Here is an 18,069-nt window from a genome sequence, read left to right on the forward strand (position 1 = left end):
CCTTTTCACTAGTTCAACTTCTCTAGTAATAGGGAGAGGAAAGTCAGTACCGGTCTTTTCACAGTGCCATCCCAGGCTGCTCTGAACCTGTTTATTATTGATGATGATAATGTGCAAAGGGGAGGCCGAAATGTTTCTGAAAATAAAGTCATTGATGAAATATAAGAAACAATCTTTCTGTGAACAAAAGTGAAGAAAACTGCCCTAGCCTTTTTAGCTCAGTGGATAGAGCGTTGTCCTGCAGACTGAGGGGTCCCAGTTTTGATTCCAGTCAAGGTCACGAAACTCAGTTGCAGGCTTGATCCCCTGCCCTGATTGGGACATGTACAGGAGGCATCCAATCAATGTGTCTCTCTCATATCGATGTTTCTCTCTCTCTGTCTCTCCCTTCTCTTCCACTTTCTCTAAAAATCAATGGAAAAATATCTTCCAGTGAGGATTAACAACTACAACAAAAAGTGAAGAAAGCTTTAGTAGCTGGAGCTATATAGTTCAGCATTACAAATATCTTTACGGTCATCTATGAATTTGTACAATTTTTCACTTGCACCAGGCACTAATACCACGCTTCATGTGTGGGCAGAACACATAAAGAGACTGAAGAAACTCTAAGTGTATGGCTTGTGTTTACAATTTGGGTTAAATTTCTACTTGCTTTGTATGCTGACTCCTCTGGATATAACTTAATTTCTTTCACAGATCTGAGCCAGCAGGTCAGGCAGATTGGGATGGCTACTTTAGATGGTGGGTAATTCCATACTTGGGAACTCTAGGGGGTGGAAATTGTGGAATTTGGGTCCTCTTGGTTTCTTACAATGGCTTGATCATACAGCTGCTTGTCAACATGTCATATAAATGTGATTTGTCATTTTAACTGTGGTTAAACAAACGTTGTTCAACAGCTATGGTATTTTAGAAGGGATCCATCACTCCTCGGTCTTTTGGCTGAGATTAAGTGTAGAAGAGAACTATGATTGATGAAAGGGATGTAAAGAAGAAGAAGAGATCATGAAAGATGTCCCTATTAGTCTCCTGGCCATTTATGGACTCGGTGTGTGTGTGGAGAATCAGGCCATAGCCAGACTGAGAGATGAATCATCCATTTCTTCATCAGCAAATGTAATGTCTGGATTTAGAGATCTTAGAGGCAAAGAATTTTTGTTTGATTCAATTCCTAAAATACAAATTCTATATTTCGACTTTTATCATATTCATACCACAACTGATTAGCTTGTCTATACCAAGAAGACATGGTTTACCATATAAGAATATGGATTGCCTGTTGATCTATGAGAAATCTGGAGTATGTCCCATTGAACCTCAAAAATAAGATCATAGATAAGAAATTATAGTAGCTGAGAGTAACAAGGAGTGTTTCCAGTATACCAGGCCCTAAATGCTTTATGTACTTTATTTCATTTAACAGCTTTTACTGTGTGCCAGCCGCTATTTTCCAAGCTTTGCATGTATTAACTGACTTAGTGCTCACAGCTAGTCTGTGAGATAGGTGCTGTTACCATCCCCATTTTACAGATGAAAAGACTAAGCACAGAGAAGGGAAGTGACTTGCCCAGGATCACACACTGGTGAATGGCAGTCAGGATTCACACCCAAACAAGAGGTCACAGAATCCATGCTCTTAACCACTCTGCCGGTGGTTCTCAGTGGGGTGTGTCCAAATCTCCTGAAGGGCTTGTTAAAACACAGGTTACTGGGCCGAACCCCGGAGTGTCTGGTTCCAGTAGATCTGGGGTAAGGCTGGGTAATTTCTATCTTTAACATATTCCCAGGTGATGCTCTGCTGTGCTGCCTCTCCTGGGGCTGGTAGTTCAGTGCAAGCAGCCAAGAACCAGGGTGATGTCTGATCCCAGCAGAGGCAGGTGCCTGTGTTTCGCAGCAGCTGTGACTTTGCACTAAGCCCTCTAGTAAATCTTGAGGACAGCACATTTTAGTAGACTTGTCTTGACAAGAGAGAAGCATGTGCCATTGCAGCCATGCTATGGACATGGTGATTAAGAGGCCAGTTCCTGACACAATGAAGGTTTGTTTGTTTCCATAGATTGTTCAAGTAAAAAAAGGCTTGAATGTTAGTACGCATTTTATTTCCCTCCTTTAATCCAATGGTTTTCTTTTTTAACTTTTTTATTCTTGATTTCCCTAGTATTTCCCTATTTTGTATTTTAAAAATCTTGCCCTGGCTGGTGTAGCTCAGTTGGTTAGGCGATGTCCTGTGCACCAAAGGGTTACAAGTTCAATTTTGAGGTCAGGGCACATGCCAGGCAGGGCGTGCCCAGGTTGCAGGTTTGATCTCCAGTCGGGGCATGTGCGGGAGGCAACTGATCAATGTCTTACCCTTACATTGATATTTCTCTCTCTCTCTCCCTCTCCTTTTCCCTCTCCTTCTCCCTCTCCCTCTCCCTCAAATCAATAAAAAATGAAATTTTAAAACTCTTTATAAAGAAAAGAAAAGTGACAAGTGGAGAAGGTGGGAGAGCGGGAGAGGAAGGGAGAGTGGGAGGGAAAGGAAGGAAGGAACGTGGAGTTTTTGGAGTTGTCTCCCACTTCCCTTGGCCAATTAAAGAAAAGGGGCAGAGACAGGTTACTGAAGCCAGAAAAGCTGTAGACTTTGACTGTTCCAAGATGCCTGCTGTGTTGCTTTTTGGGGAAAAGAGGAGAGAAACTAAAGGAGCCTAACTGATGTGATGAGGCAGGCATTCTAAATTTGTGACACTTCGCAAGCTGTTTGTGTGCACTAGGTTTGAACCCAGCTTCAATTCAATGTAAAAGTAGTTGGAAACTGGCATGTCAGCTGCCCTAGACAATGTGCACAGTAACTTTCATTTTCAAGGCTTTTCCTAGCTCGTCTTTGCAGGGTGTGAAAGCTACGTGACGGGGTCCAGTTCTGCAAGGGCCAGCTGTGCTCATGTGTAACTGCACTGTTGTCACAAAGGCATCGACCTTGATAAAAATCCTGCTGAGCTGGACTCAGTCTTCGCTGTTGAATGAACTGGTGGCAGGGAGTTCTCTCTTGGCTTTCGTAAAGGTCACTCTTTGCTCACTTTTTTAGTTCATTTTTTCAGGCTTCATGTGGTATGCTGGTTGTGCCAAAGTAAAGAGCTAGATCAAAGGCATTTCTTGTCATAAGGCTAAGGATCAGTCTGTCTTTTCAGATTCAGTTTGCTAATAAAGGACCAAGGAGTCTCCATCTACATAACTAGCTGGCTCCCAGAACCCTAAGTGGCCTTCTAGAACAGTGCTCTGAACGTTACCTTTTGAAAGGTTTGGCTTTATGTCCAGCTGTGCGTTCCATACAGCTTGCCCCTAGAGTCTCTGCCAGATGTACTGAGAAATCCAGCTTTTGCCCTTGTTTTCTCCTCCCGGGGATCATTCCATCAATCACGGAGTGGTACGAGTGTGGAGACAGCAGAAGTCTGGTTCACATTCTGTATCCATTGTCACGTCCAGCTGGCTGGGATCTCACGGTATTTTTAAAGAACAAGCATATCAGCTCTGGCTTTTTTGACCTGATACCTCAGGGTGTTCTTCCCAAGTTTATGTTATTGTCACACGGTATTTAATAAAATCAAAGTAGTAGCCAAATTACCCGCCCCCCCCCAGAATTCTTCCAGTCATCATTACTGCTTCCTTTTCTTTTTCTATATCTCCACTCTTGACTGAATAATCAGAAAGCTCCCCTCTCAATTGCTTGTAATTATGTATTTAAAAATATATACCTTATCTGGATCCTACTCGTGTTCTTAATTTCTTTTGATTCTTGAATCTTTGGGGGGGCTTCTGTTGATTTTGGACCACCTTATTTTTTTATGTTTTCTATTGATATTTAGAGAGAAAGGAAGGGAGAGGGGGGGGAGAGAGGGGGAGAGAGGGAGAGAAGGAGAGGGAGGGAGGGAGGGAGGGAGGGAGAGAGAGAGAGAGAGAGAGAGAAACACTCATTGACAGCCTCCTGTATGCCCCCTCTGGGAGATGATCCTGCAACCCAGGCATGTTCCCTGAACAGGAATTGAACTGGTGACCCCTTGGTGCATGGGTCGACAATCAACCAGGGAAAGAGGAAGAAACATCGATGAGAGATAGAGAAACATTAATCAGCTGCCTCCTGCACGATCCCTACTGGGGATGGAGCCCGCAACCTGGGCATGTGCCCTGGCCGGGAATCAAACCGATAATCTCTCCATGCATGGGTGAATGCTCAGCCAACAGCCACATGGGCCAGGGCTTGAGCCATCTTATTTTAATTTGTTATCCCACTTCCACTTCTGGCTTTTCTGTAAAGATGTGTATCAATCATAGGTGGCAGCTTTATTTTTAGGTGCCAGTTCATATACAGTCTCCTTCTCATTTAGGTTCTTAATTCAGAGTATATCTTTGTCCTATCCAAACCCTTTATTCCTCAAGGAAAATGAAACTCACAAGAGACAAGCTATTCAATCAATCTTATTTCCTCTGCTTTAATAATTGAATTTCTGCATCCAAAGAGGAGCAGTCCTTGTGACTAATTCGTGATTGTGACTTGGCGTTTGATGTAATGTGCAGAGAAGGAGCTCATGCACTGGGAAAGGAAGGGAAGAGCTAGAAATAAATTAGATGCTGAATATGTAAACTGGTCATTGAGATGTCAGTTTCAAGCCCAAATCTAATGGATTAGCAAACCAATGATTTGGCAGCCTGTAGAGAAGGAAAAGGGAATCACTTAAGCCCAGCATTGATTCATGAAAGAAATAAGTCATGCTAGACTAACCCTCATTTCCCTTCATGGTAGAATTATTTATTTTTCATTGAGCACTCTTTGTATTCTAACATTTAAGTTTCTTATTGAATTTATTGCGGTGACATTGGTTAATAAAATTATATAGGTTTCAGGTGTACAATTGTATAACACATCATCTGTATATTGTATTGTGTGTTCACCACCCCAAGTCGAGTCTCCTTCCTCACTATTTATCTCCCCTTTACCCTCTTCTACCTCCCCCACTCCCCATCCCTCCGGTAGTCACCATACTGTTGTTTGGGTGGGAATTACTTTAGTAAAAGAAGATCAGGGGACTAAAAAGAATTACTGTACCTGAGTTTTGGCAAGGCCTAATGAAATCTCATGGGCGCAAAAGAGAAATGTGAATAAGACAATACTATCATTAGGAATATTTGGTGACTAAATGGGCAACTGTACCCAAACAATGAATCAGTGTAAGTTTGAGAATAAAGTCCCTGGGCTCTGTCATTGGCTCACTAGTTCACCGTTTTTTATCAATGAATATACTTATCCTTTCATATTTATCTAAGTGCTACTATATTCTAGGTGCTTATATATCTAGAAGACATTCTAATCCTATTTTCAGAAGACATGAGTAGGGTGGGATACTGAATACTTTGGATGACAATTAGGATTCACAAAGACTTAAACAGACTTGAATGATGAGCCTAATTCATGGAATTTGATAAGGAAAAACACAAACCTGTCACATGGTTTCCAACACTCAAGTGTGAAGAAGGCTTAAGGGTTTAGGTTGACTTTAAGTGGAAGAGAAGGTAACAGTAGAGTGGGAACTGCCAAAACCCAGGGCTAGCATGTGGGAAGTTTTTCACGACATATTGCCAGATGAGAAAGGCAGACAGCACAGAAACCTCTGTGTGCAGGAATCCACACAGGAAGTGCATACATCCAAATGTCGGCAAGATGGGCATGGTAGCCACCTTTGGTTGTTGGATGACAGAGAGGTGACTTGAATTTTGCCTTTCTGTCTTTTTGTGTTTCTCAGGTTTTGGTATTGAGGATATATTGTTTTTGCTTGCCCTTTAAAAAAATTATTTCTGTTTCATTTTAAAAAGGTGAAAGGGGATTGTAGCCACTATTAAGAACCTAGGCTTTTATTCACAGAATTGGAGGTGGGAAAGGAGGATTGTGGTTACTCTCCCTCATTCATCAGAGCTCACATCCTCTGTCCAGCCAGCTGCCCCGCCCTGGCGGTCAGCATTATTAATAAGCCCCCACTTCCCCACCAGGGCCAGCACCCTGCCTGTGGTTAGGGCATTCTCTAGCTTGAGAAGTAATAGATTTGCTCACACCTGTTCCTTGGTGCCCTTATTGTTTGTTTTCCCCAAAGGTTTGGATTCATTTTCCGTGGAAAGAATGTTAATAATAACAGCGCACATTTATTGAGCATTTATTATGTGTGCCAGACATTGTGCTAAATGCTTTACATGGACCATCACTTTTACATCTTGGACAGCCCTGTGAGAGGTGGCATTGGTTTTTATTCCCACTTCACAGCTGAGGAAAGCAAGGCACAGAGAGTTTATGTTGCTTTAGGTTGTAGAGCCAGGATTTGAACCTGGCAGTCTTGCTCTAGAGCCCAGCTCCTGGTCACTAGGTTGAGCTGCCTCCTGTTCTGAGGGTCATCTAGTTGAGAGCCTGTGGTGCATTCCAGGGGCTCGGGGCCTCTGCTCTTCTTCCAGGGTTCTGTCACTACTAACCCAGCTTTTGCGTTGGTTTTTATTTCTTTCCAGCATCCAAAACCTTTTATTTCTTTTTGCCTTCTTTCTTGGGTTATTTCTTTAATCCTTTCCCAAGAGCCTTTCATCCTCTCAAATAAACAAAATATTTAAAGGTTTTTAAGCCCTTTCGCCCTGTTCTCCAGCAGAAAGCGGAAAGATCCACTTCCGTTATAATGTCATATAGTTCTGTCCTTTTGACCTTGCATATAGGTCATCAAAAGTTCACATAGTTTTTCCAGATAATTTCTGAGCTTTTCTGTATCTTTAGCTCTGCCTCTTCCTGCAAAAGAATCATCTCAATACTACTACATAGCTTCAAATCAGAAAAGTTAAAAGTATGTAGTCTATAGTTTACCTTAGTAATCCACACATGAAACCTATATATTCATGTTGACTAATGTCACCCCAATAAAATTTAATTTAAAACAACAATACCAGATTTTTTTTTAAAGTATATAGTCTTATCTCAAGGAGCAAACTCAAAGGTAAAAAATAAATTTTAGTCTTTGGCACCTGCATTTTCAGAGATCATTTTCAAATCACATTCCAACATCAAAATTCTCTTAGGAATCAAGGCACTGGTCGCCATGAGCACAAAATCTCTTGGCAGGTCCATTTAACTCACTCCACTTAAATAATTTTAAGCCCAGATTTTATTTGGCTAGCTATCCCTGTTCCCAGTCACCAGTTACCAACAGCAAGTCTTAAGAATTGTTAGTAAACAGCTTCAGTATTATTTACTAATACCCCCAAACCCACAAATACTCCCCAAAGCCAAGGGGGGTCCCCACCACATTATGTCATGCCTCTCTGATCATGTAAGTTCCTTATCCTGACCAGCTCTGCTTGGTATTGCTCATGGGAACCCTCTGTCCTGCAGGGTTTGTAGCATTTACGGCGCCTTTGCAGCACCTACTGTGTGCCAGAGCTGCTCTGTGTGAGACTGAGAATAAAGTGCAGCCTCTGCTGTCCTTAAATAGCTACACATCCCACAACGCGCCTTGGAAATAGGTGGATATTCTTCAAATAGGAAGATTCTCCCCAGAAAGCACTTCCTTCCTGGCCTTACGGTGTTTTTCATTAGAAGCACCGCTGGCATTTTGAGCAGCACATATTTTTCCTAGGACAGGGCTCTTTCTTGCATCGGTAGACTTGCAGCAGCCTTGGCCTCCACCTATTAAATGTCAGTAACCCCCACCCCCATTAGCATGACAGTGGAAAGCATACCCACACATTCCCCCCACACACACCCCAGAGAGGGATAGTGGCATCCCTGTGGGGTAGCTCAGGCTGTGTTGGGATTGGGTGGAGGAGGCTGGAGAATGTACAGCTGTCATGTTCCTCCGCCGCATCCCACCCTGTGACATCACATCCTTCTCGGGGAACCTTGAGCCTGAGAGCGTCTCGGTATGGACAGTGCAGCAGCATGCTGAGCAAGTTCTGCTTTGCTCAGGGCCAGTGGTGCAGTTTACATATTGCATCCAGGTTCCTTAGAACCAACGTCCATTTGATGGACCAGATATTAAAGCGAAGGGAGAAGCCTGGCCCGTTGGTGTGTATCGGCTAGAGGTTGATGTGTTCTCAGGAAGGCAGTCATGGAGAGAAACATTTAGCCCTGCAGTGCCACAGTGTAACACAGAAAGTAAGGTGAAGTTCCACATGACTAGGCTAATAATGTGGTTGTGAGAAATACCATAGTGTTGCCTATAGCTGCATGTGTACTAACGGTGAAATACAGCATAGTTCATTTTGAATCTTTGAATTTGAATCAAATGTTAAACACTCCCACAGTTAACTTGCTTGTCCCTATATATTTCATTCTAGAAATGATATAAAACTATTTGAAATTATTTACATGGAATATGTACAATATTATATTTTAATATTAAGCAAAGAATAAACACTAAGAGGACAATAGAATAAAGCCCAAATTTTAGAAGAATAGTTGAATGAATCTCACAAATTTGGTGGGAGTAGAAACTGTATGACTAGTAAACTAGAATGAATTGAGGTTCCAGAACATAGGGTGGAATTTTGGAATTGAGGTTCCAGAAAGTGGGATGGAATTTTGGGTAAGAAAGGAAGCTATTAGGTGCCATAGTGAGGCATGTGTAGCTGTATAATCTCAGGCAAACCCCACGTGAGTGCACACCTGGCCGCCTCTGTGTCAGTCATTCTGGCACTTGCATACTGCAAACCCCAAAGGTGTGGGCCTTAATTGGGAGATCCCATGGCCCAGTAACACCAGTAACTCAAAGCCAGTACGTTTCTTGTTTCTCGTGAGCTTACCACATGCCTTGCGCAGCTGAGCACTCCTGCCCCCAGCCAGGTCTCACTATAAACATTCCTGCCTCTGCGGAGAGCTTCTACTCGCTTGAGAAACTTCCCTTTGTGATTGGGAGGCTGGTTCATGTTACTGATGAGATTCACTGTAAAAGTTTATGATGATGCAGTCTGTTCAGGGTGTGCAGTTGGTGAATAAACCTCCTCTTATCCCACGACCCTTATTTGATCTTCTGTTGCTGACTGTCCTACCTGCATCCATGAACTGCTTTGAATACACACACCTGAGAATCTGTCGCTGTTCATCTCCAAATAAGGGGTCTCGTTACAGACTCTGATGTCTGATATATAATGAGAAGACATTAAAGCAAATTTCTCTTTGGAATATTTGTTATTAAAGCAGTTTTTTAGAAATAAAACCAATCTAACTAGCTGGTGAGATGAATTCTGATAGAAGCTACATGGTTACATAAATCCTTTAATATCTAATCCCTGAGTCTAGATTGCTACCCGTGTCTAGAAACCTGCAAGCCAGGAGTGGAAGCAGAGGAACAATTGATGAATTTTCTGACCATTGGTCCTGTTATCATAAATAATAGTTTTATTCCAGATTCAAATACCTACCCCAATTTGTATGGAAATCTCAAGGGTGTTCATCCAGGCCGTTCCTGCTGTTTCATCTGTCTCTTCCCTTCTGTCTGTTTGTTCATTGGATCAGCCCACTCTGCCCGAACCTTCTCTTCATTTACACCTGGATTCCTTTCTCCTTCCCCCCTCCTTCCCTCAGAGCTCATCTCGTTTCCCTAGCCATTCAGTCACTTCTTGCAAGTGTTACCCTTCAGTAAGCTTCCCTCTTCCCTCCCAATGAAAGAGTTAACAGCTTTCTCTGGCCCCACTTTTCCTAACCCTGTATCCCCTGTTTGACTCTCCTCAGCACTTCACTTTGCAAATAATGTTAACATTTTATTCATGTATTTAAGAACGTATTGTATTCAGTCATTGGTGGCCACATTTCATCATACCTCCAGAAGCCCCTTGGGAAAGATCATGTCTTTTTCACTGTATAGCACTTCGCACATTGAGGCATTTCAGGAGGGATTACTGAAGATCAAATGTCATACTCGAAAAAATTACTAAATAAGCTCTGAGGTTTTTGGTCCTGTTCTCCAAGAAGATTAGCTGAAAGTATGTAATCGTGCAATTGAACTGTGGAGCCAAACTGTGGGAGGAGATGATCAAGGGATGTGACACATAGGAAGTGAGATTACGTGAGTAGAAAACCTTTCATCCACGGACTTCAGAATACATTACACAGACTCTCTCTGAACTAGGTACTTGGAAAGCTCTTTGAAAGGAGGGAAATCCAAGCAGAGACCTGAAATGACCAAGATATGAGTGAGGGAGGTCAGGAAGGGGGCATGGACTTCTGGCTCAGTTGGCATCCACTTTACTCCTCACCACAGGTCTCTGTCGGGGCCATTAGGACCCAGGCTCTCCCTAACTAGGCAGGGTATAGGTTAGGACCAGGGAGGTCTGCACCTCACCTCAGTGTTGCTGCATCTCTGCCATTGAAATGATCATTAATGCCAAGGATGTTTATAAAGGAAAGAATCACGTGATGATTTAAATCACTCTGCATGGAGAAGGAGATTTTGTGTGTTGAACCTTTAAACTAGGCACTATTTCACTTCTGTAAGCAGGGTTTGGGGTAAGGTTGTTCAGTATGAGGTTTTTAATGTTTCTTCTAGGTACAATATTCTGGTCACTGTACCTTAAAAAGGAAAAAAAATCAGGATAGTTAAAGAAGTTTCAGAGAATAACAAAGTATTAAGGAGATGGAAGGACTGCTAAATGAGACTGTTCTAAAATATATGGGGACCTTTAAAAAATTGTGGTAAAATATGCATAACATAAAATTTACCACTCTTTAAAAAATTTATTGAATTTATTGGGGTGACATTGATTAATAAAAGTATACAGGTTTCAGGTGTGCATTCTATAACACATCATCTGTGTATTGTATTGTGTTCACCACACCAAGTCAGGTTTCCCTCCAAGGCCATTTATCCCCGCTTTACCCTTTCCTATTCCCCGACCCCCTTTCCTTCTGGCAGTGTCTGTGTTAGGAGTTTTTCTGTTTGTTTGCTGAATCACTTCACCTTTTTCACCGCCCTCCCCAACTCCCCCTCTCCACTCAGTCTGTCAGTCTGTCCTCTGTATCTGTGAGTCTGTTTCTATTTTGTTTGTTAGTTTATGTTGTTCATTAGATTCCACATATTAAGTGAAGTCATCTGGTACTTGACTTTCTCCAACTGGCTTATTTCTCTAAACATAATACTCTCCAGGTCCATCCATGCTAATCTTTATTATTTTCTTTCTTCTACTCATTTCAGACTTTGTTTGTTGTTCTTTTAAGTTCCTTTGAGTGTAAAGTTGAATTGTTTGAGATTTTTCTTGTTTCTTGAGATAGGCCTGTAATGCTCTGAATTTCCCTCCTAAGACTGTTTTCGCTGTGCCCCATTGACTTGGGGTTGTCATGTTCTCATTTCCAGTTTCTTCAAGCTATCTTTTGATTTCTTCCTTGATCTCATTGTTAACCTATTCATTGTTTATTAACATGTTATTTAGCCTCCATGTGTTTATCGATTTTTTTTCTTATGATTGATTTCTAGTTTCATATCATTATGGTCAGAGATGTTGTCTGAAGCTGGCCACGGAGTGTGTTTGTTCTGAGGCCTCTTGGAAGGGACTCGTGTGCAGGCCAGCGTCAGACACTGCTTGTGACTGGTTCTTGGCAACCTGTTTGGAGCTACAAAGCAATACAGTTTCTGCCTGCCTCTGCAGGGCCTGGGCGCATGCGGAATGAGATTTTGTGCTGAGCCTCTAAGAGAGTGCCTATGTCTCTAGCAGACTGCCATCTCTCCCTGGCAGACAGAATCCCTGCTGATTCTCACAGCCAGGTGTTATGTGGGGGCCTCTTCCTGGCTCCAGTGCTCTGGGCTGGTGCCCATGCTTCTCAGGGGTAACCTTTGCAGCTGAGATATCCCTTTGAAATCTCATTTGCCACCCATAGGAGTAGGTCCAGCCCTTTTCATGTGCCCGCCCTTCCTACCAGACTTGATGTGGGTTCTTCTGTAAATCCTTGGTTGTAAGACTTCTCTTCAGCTAGTCTTCAGTTGGTTATTCAGGCTGTTTGCTTTATGTTTTAGTTGTAATTCCAGTTTGGTTCTGGGAGGAGGTGAGTGTGACATCCACCTATTCCATGGCCATCTTGGATCTCCTAAAATTTACCATTTTTAAGTGTACAGTTCAGTGGCATACAGTACATTCCCAGTGTTGTGTAACCGTGACTACCAGCTATCTCCAGAACTTTCTCATCACCCCAAACTAAAACCCAGTATCCATTAAACAATAACTCCCCATTTCCCTGTCTCTCCAGTCCCAGACAACCACCATTCTACTTTCTTTCTCTCAATTTTACTATTTTAAGTACCTCATATAAGTGAAATCCCTTACATAACTGATGTATTTCCCTCAGCATGTCTTCAGAGTTCATCCCTGTTGTGTCATGTGTCGGAAATTCCTCCCCTTTTAAGGCTGAATAATATTCCGTTGTATGTATAGCTCACATTTTGTGTCCATTCCTCTGCTGATGGGCAGTTGGGTTGCTTTCACCTTTTGGCTCTTGTGAATAATGCTGCTACATACAAGTATCTGAGAGCCTACTTTCAATTCTGTTGGATATGTGCCTGGGAATGGACTTGCTAGGTTATATGGAATTTTTGTTTTAAGCTTCTTGAGGAACCACCAGAGTGCTTCCACAGCAGTCATACCGTTTCACATTCCCACCAGCTATGCACGAGGGTTCCACTTTCTCCACATGTTTGCCAACACTTTTTATTTTCCATTTGTTTTGTTTTGTCTTGTTTTGTTTTAAATGATGGCCATCCTGATGGGTGTTATGTGGTATAAATGGGGATTTTTCTACCTGGAAGAAATTAGAGGAGATATGTAGGAACCTATAGTTGTGAAGACTTTGACTCAGATGTACACAGACGAGGCACCAGAATCTAAATTTTAGAATTTAGACAAGTAAGATAGTGTTTAACAAATAGCATAGCATGGGTACTGAACAATCCGAAAGGCCACAGGCCCTTTACCTTCCTCCTCTTTTCAGGCTACGTGTCAGCTTGGATGAGGAAGACGCTGTGAGGTAAGTTTACAATAATGACAAATATATCTTCTCACACTAGTTATTTCATCCTACGATGAGAATATAAGCCCAAATATATGTGAACACTTGTTTAAAAGATTTAGATAGTTCACAATTGGATAGTTTAAAAAACCAAGAATTCTGTATAATTCACCCCTATACTTTTAAAGTTGATATTAGAGAAGATGATTGTGCCTCCATTCCTGCCTTAACCTACTATCCTGCATTCGAAACTCTCTGGGCTCCTCTTAGGGGACCTTGTGGCAGTCACAGGGAGGTGAAATTACTATTTTAATTAATTAACATTCAACAGATATTTATTGAGCATTGACCATGTGCCAAGCCTCATAAGAGCTACGAATAGCCTGGCCAGCATGGCTCAGTGGTTGAGCGTTGACCTATGAACCAGGAGGTCACGGTTCAATTTCCAGTCAGGGCACATGCCCAGGTTGCAGGCTTGATCTCCTGTGTGGGGCGTGCAGGAGGCAGCTGATCAAAGATTCTCTTACATCATTGATGTTTCTATTTCTCACTCGCTCTCTCTCTCCCTTCCTCTCTGAAATCAGTGAAAAAATATTTTTTAAAAACAATGAATAGAAAGGAGAGTAGAGTAGACCCTGTCTTTATGCTCATGGAACTACATTTTAGTGGGTGATTCAGATCATTTATCACACAAATAGATTTGTAATTCAAACTGTGTTTAGTTCTGTAAAGGAAAAATACCTGAGATATTTCTCTCCTTTAGTTTGTTCACACAACCACCCTAAGAAATCTGCTTTCTTTTCCCTTTAGGGGCCTCCAAACAGGTGGCTTTGCCTGGGAGGGAGAGGTAGAAAACAACGCATATAGCAAGGCTACAGGGGTTGTCCCCCAGCACAAGTATCACCCCACAGCTGGCAGTTACCAGCTCCATTTTGCCCTGCAGCAACTTGAACAACAAAAACTTCAGTCCCGGCAGCTTCTGGACCAGAGTCGAGCCCGTCACCAGGTAATTCAAGACATTTCCAGGTGCTAATATCTTCCTTCTATTGGTAAAAATAATAATAATAAGGTCAGTGGGAAAATGTAGGAATACAGTTTACCAAAGGTTTACCAACACCACCATGGCTTGGATGGTTCCTGGGGAATCTCCTCTCAGGCTAGAAATGTTCTGAAGCCAAAGCCTTGGCTTTGCTGTAAAGTGATGCCGAACCACTTTTGACATTCTTTCTTTCATTTGAATGTTTCCCCATAAAAGTCTCTAGTGTAGTAGTTACCCTTCCTATTATATGATCTCAGTTTAGTAACTTCCCAAAAGGATCTAATTCTCAAGTACCTAGAAGCTAGCATTTTTATTAATTTTTTTCTAAGTGTACTCTGTCTTTGCCTTCATAGACGTGACCCATATAAGTACATGTTAATCCTTCATGACCTATCAAGATTTTTAAGGAATAAATCACTTTGAAGTTCATGTACAAAATGGTCATAACTTAAGTTGTTGATCTTCTGGTTTGATATTTTGTACTCAAAACACAGTGTAAACAAAAATATAAAATGTACTCCAAAATCCTTGCTGTCATGGAGCTCATGATCTAGTGGAATATTAATTCCCTATTCACCGTCTATAAAATGACAGGAACTCTTTTTGAATATATGTGTGAGGGAGCTATCCGAGTATTTTACACTTGTGTATCAGTATGGCCCCTATTACAGAGAAAGGATGACTTCACAAAAAAGTCAGGCCATGAAAAGGTAAATGTTTCTTTATGATTCAGGATTATCGTTAGACTCAGTTACCATGTTCTACATGTTCTATTGGGCTGAATGAGTATTGATTCTATGAGCTTCCCTGATATTTGGTTATCTGAAGAAATGTCTTCTATCAGCTTAATTTTTTTGTCATTTGCTCTTTTTATAAAAATGTAGTGCTCATTACTTTGTGCAAAATTAAAATTCACTCTATGGCTAAGGCAATGTTTACCAAAGTTTTTCTTCTAAATAAAACAATTGTCATTATGCTCGCTATCATTACTTATCTTTTCAATTACCAGTTCAAACATATTTTCTTATTTCAGTATTATTCACCACTTGATTATCTGTTTTAGTGTACTCTGTATATTATTACTAGAGGCCTGGTGCATAAATTCGTGCACCAGTGGGGCCCTCGGGCTGGCCTGCAGGATAGGACTGAAACCAGCTCTCCGATATCCCCCGAGGGGTCCCAGATTGTGAGAGGCACAAGCCAGGCCGAGGGACCCCACCGGTGCACGATCGGGGCCGGGCAGGGATGCGGAAGGTTGGCCAGCTGGGGAGGGACCACAGGAGGGCTCCAGGGTGTGTCCAGCCCATCTTGCTCAGTCCCGATTGGCCAGACCCCAGCAGCAAGCTAACCTACCGGTCAGAGCGTCTGCCCATGGTGGTCAGTGCACATCATAGCGATTGATAGACCAGCTGACTGACTGCCCCCTGGTGGTCAGTGCACGTCATAGCAAGCAGTTGAGTGGTCTTAGCATATCATTAGCATATTATGCTTTGATTGGTTGAACGGCCAGCCAGACGACCAGACACTTAGCATATTAGGCTTTTATTATATAGGGTTAATTCATTATAATTGAGAAATTCTAAGTGCAAACATTTGTGAAGTAGTTCATTAGGTCATTTTTCTAGAGAAATATCCACACTTTTCATCTGGAAAATATGTAATGTAGCATCTCATTTTGATCACTACACTGCCCTTTGTCTGGTAGAAATGTTCTTTTCTAGAAAGTCTAAGGGATAGAGAAGCCATTTAAGCCAGTTTGCATTTTCACACTTGCAGATATAAATGTATCTTTGATATTTTTAATGTTTAAATTTTTAAGAACTCCTTAAACGTCTAAAGCCCAACATCATTCACAGTACTAGAGAATACCAACTGAATCGGATACTAGATAGTGGAGGTGTCATACGTAGACTTATTTCTCATATGTGAATATAATTTTATAATCTATGGCCTGACATATCTAGACAGTTGGTCTCTTGTAATTTTTAATGCTTCCATACCTTGAAATGGTGGGTGATTTAAAAAAACGAGGAGGTGCTTGCAGGGCATTGAAGTTTTGAAGAAGGAGACCGTTTTGCTAATGTTCACTTTTAGAAACTGCTTCATTTATAAGTCCTCATTCTTTTGATTAGCTTCCAGCAACTCACATTCCTTTGAAAATTCAGAGTATTACTATTCTTGTGTGGATTTTTTTTTTTCACTGAGGATTATACTGGTTTAGTTTCACTGAACTATGAAGTATATGGAAAATACGTTTTTTTGAATCTGTCAGAATATCTATCTTAGGGAGGACTCAGAACTCCCAAGAAGGGAGTTAGCTCGTGTCTCCTGGAGAGGGAACAGAAGATCATTCATCACAGTTTTATATATGTTTATACCATCATTTTCTTTCTTCCCTGGTTCTTCTAACCCATAGTTTTATTTAGATAAAAATGAGGAAGAGTAAAGTTCTGGGGCTGTGAGAGAGCTAAAGAGACTAAATTTGATTAGCTTGAAGAGTTTAAAACTAATAAAATAGCAAATAAGATATTAAATGTTCTAACATTAAGGATATTTAGTAACTTAGGGCACTGTATTTCAGAGGACAAGAATCACTTCACAAAAGGAACAAAACCCTACGAGATTTTAAGCCTCTGTTTTCAGCTTACCTTATGACTGTGCTAGACTTGACTGTTATAATTACCACTAAATTGTTGATTGAAGCATAGCTTGCATTCTCAATATGTCCTGTATTTCTGTCCTTGGATTAAGCTTTAGAATAGAGATGGTTTCTCTGATGAACTTCTTATGCTTTGGATTTATTTTACTTGAGAGGTAGTCATTGATATAACTAACAATTTGGTTTAAGAGCAGTGGATAGATTTGAAATCTGATTTACCTAGCATTCGTTCACAAGATAGACCGGTTAATAGAATAGGACATTAAAGGATTCTTTATATTTGTTACATTATCCTACATAATAAAAGGCTAATATGCAAATTGACTGAACAGCGGAACGACCAGTCACTATGACACATACTGACCATCAGGGGGCAGACGCTCACTGCAGGATCTGTCCCCGGGTGGTCAGTGCGATCCCACAGCGGGAATGCTGTTCAGCCAGAAGCTGGGCTCACGGCTGGCAAGTGCAGCGGCAGTGGCAGTGCTAAGGATGTCCTGACTGAGGCCTAAGTCGTCAGTCAGACATCCCCTGAGGGCTCCTGGACTGCCAGAGGGCACAGGCCAGGCTGAGGGAACGCCCCCCCCCCTCACCTAGTGCACAAATTTCGTGCACCGGGCCTCTAGTATTATATTATATTTAATATATTTATCATATATTATATTAGCATGTATATCATGTTACTATATGTTAATTATGTACATGGACAGTGGTTTTCATATTGATCCCCTAAAAAATGTTTTGGGAAGATCTTGCAGCCTTTCTTTTTTCTTTTTTTTTTTCAAATGGAGTATTTTATTAACATATTACTTGTCTTTTTAACATATATACACACACTGACTGGTCTGCGTAAACAAGGATTGTCTAAATATCCTAATGGAAAATGAAAAATTGAAAAATATATTAATTTTTCATTGTTATACACAATTTCATCCACATCACTTACAAAGCTATTACTGATTCTGACCATGGAAGCAGAATGGTATTGGAAGAGGAAACTTGTGGGTAAGTTCATCAGTGAAACATAACAGATCTCAACATGAGAAAGCTGACAAAACATGAATTTTTGCTGTGAAATTTTTCTTTGCAAAAATGGAGAAAAGTCTATCAATGGCCAGTAAATAAGAGAAGGTAGTGAACTTTTGTAGTCAATTCTCACAGTATTGTGCAAGGGTATCAAGAAAGCTGTTCAGTCCTTCTCCGGAACCAGTTTCAGAACTTTTCCAATTGCAATGGTCTTACCCTCATCTCTTAAGTAAAACGACCCATCTGAGGAAAATCTTTGAATGTCTCAGGCAGATAGTTCCTGCTGTCCTTAAACGGGCAGTGCACACTTGACCTTATTTCACCAAGCGGGGCCGTGTCTTACTTTTTTCTCCA

General features: G+C 41.4%; 1 protein-coding gene across 9 annotated transcripts in view; it reads left to right on the forward strand.

The window, feature by feature from the left end:
• The window catches only part of TTLL5 (tubulin tyrosine ligase like 5), a 269,203-nt gene that overhangs the window by 170,632 nt on the left and 80,502 nt on the right, over positions 1 to 18,069 (forward strand). For all 9 annotated transcript variants that reach the window (XM_015558041.1, XM_015558046.1, XM_015558042.1 and 6 more), the window contains 2 exons: positions 12,974 to 13,009; positions 13,802 to 13,997. In XM_015558041.1, coding sequence (XP_015413527.1) covers positions 12,974 to 13,009; positions 13,802 to 13,997 — 232 coding nt within the window. The remainder of the gene's footprint in view (positions 1 to 12,973; positions 13,010 to 13,801; positions 13,998 to 18,069) is intronic.

This window comes from Myotis davidii, unplaced genomic scaffold (genome assembly GCF_000327345.1).
Source record: "Myotis davidii unplaced genomic scaffold, ASM32734v1 scaffold309, whole genome shotgun sequence".
Lineage (NCBI taxonomy): Eukaryota > Metazoa > Chordata > Mammalia > Chiroptera > Vespertilionidae > Myotis > Myotis davidii.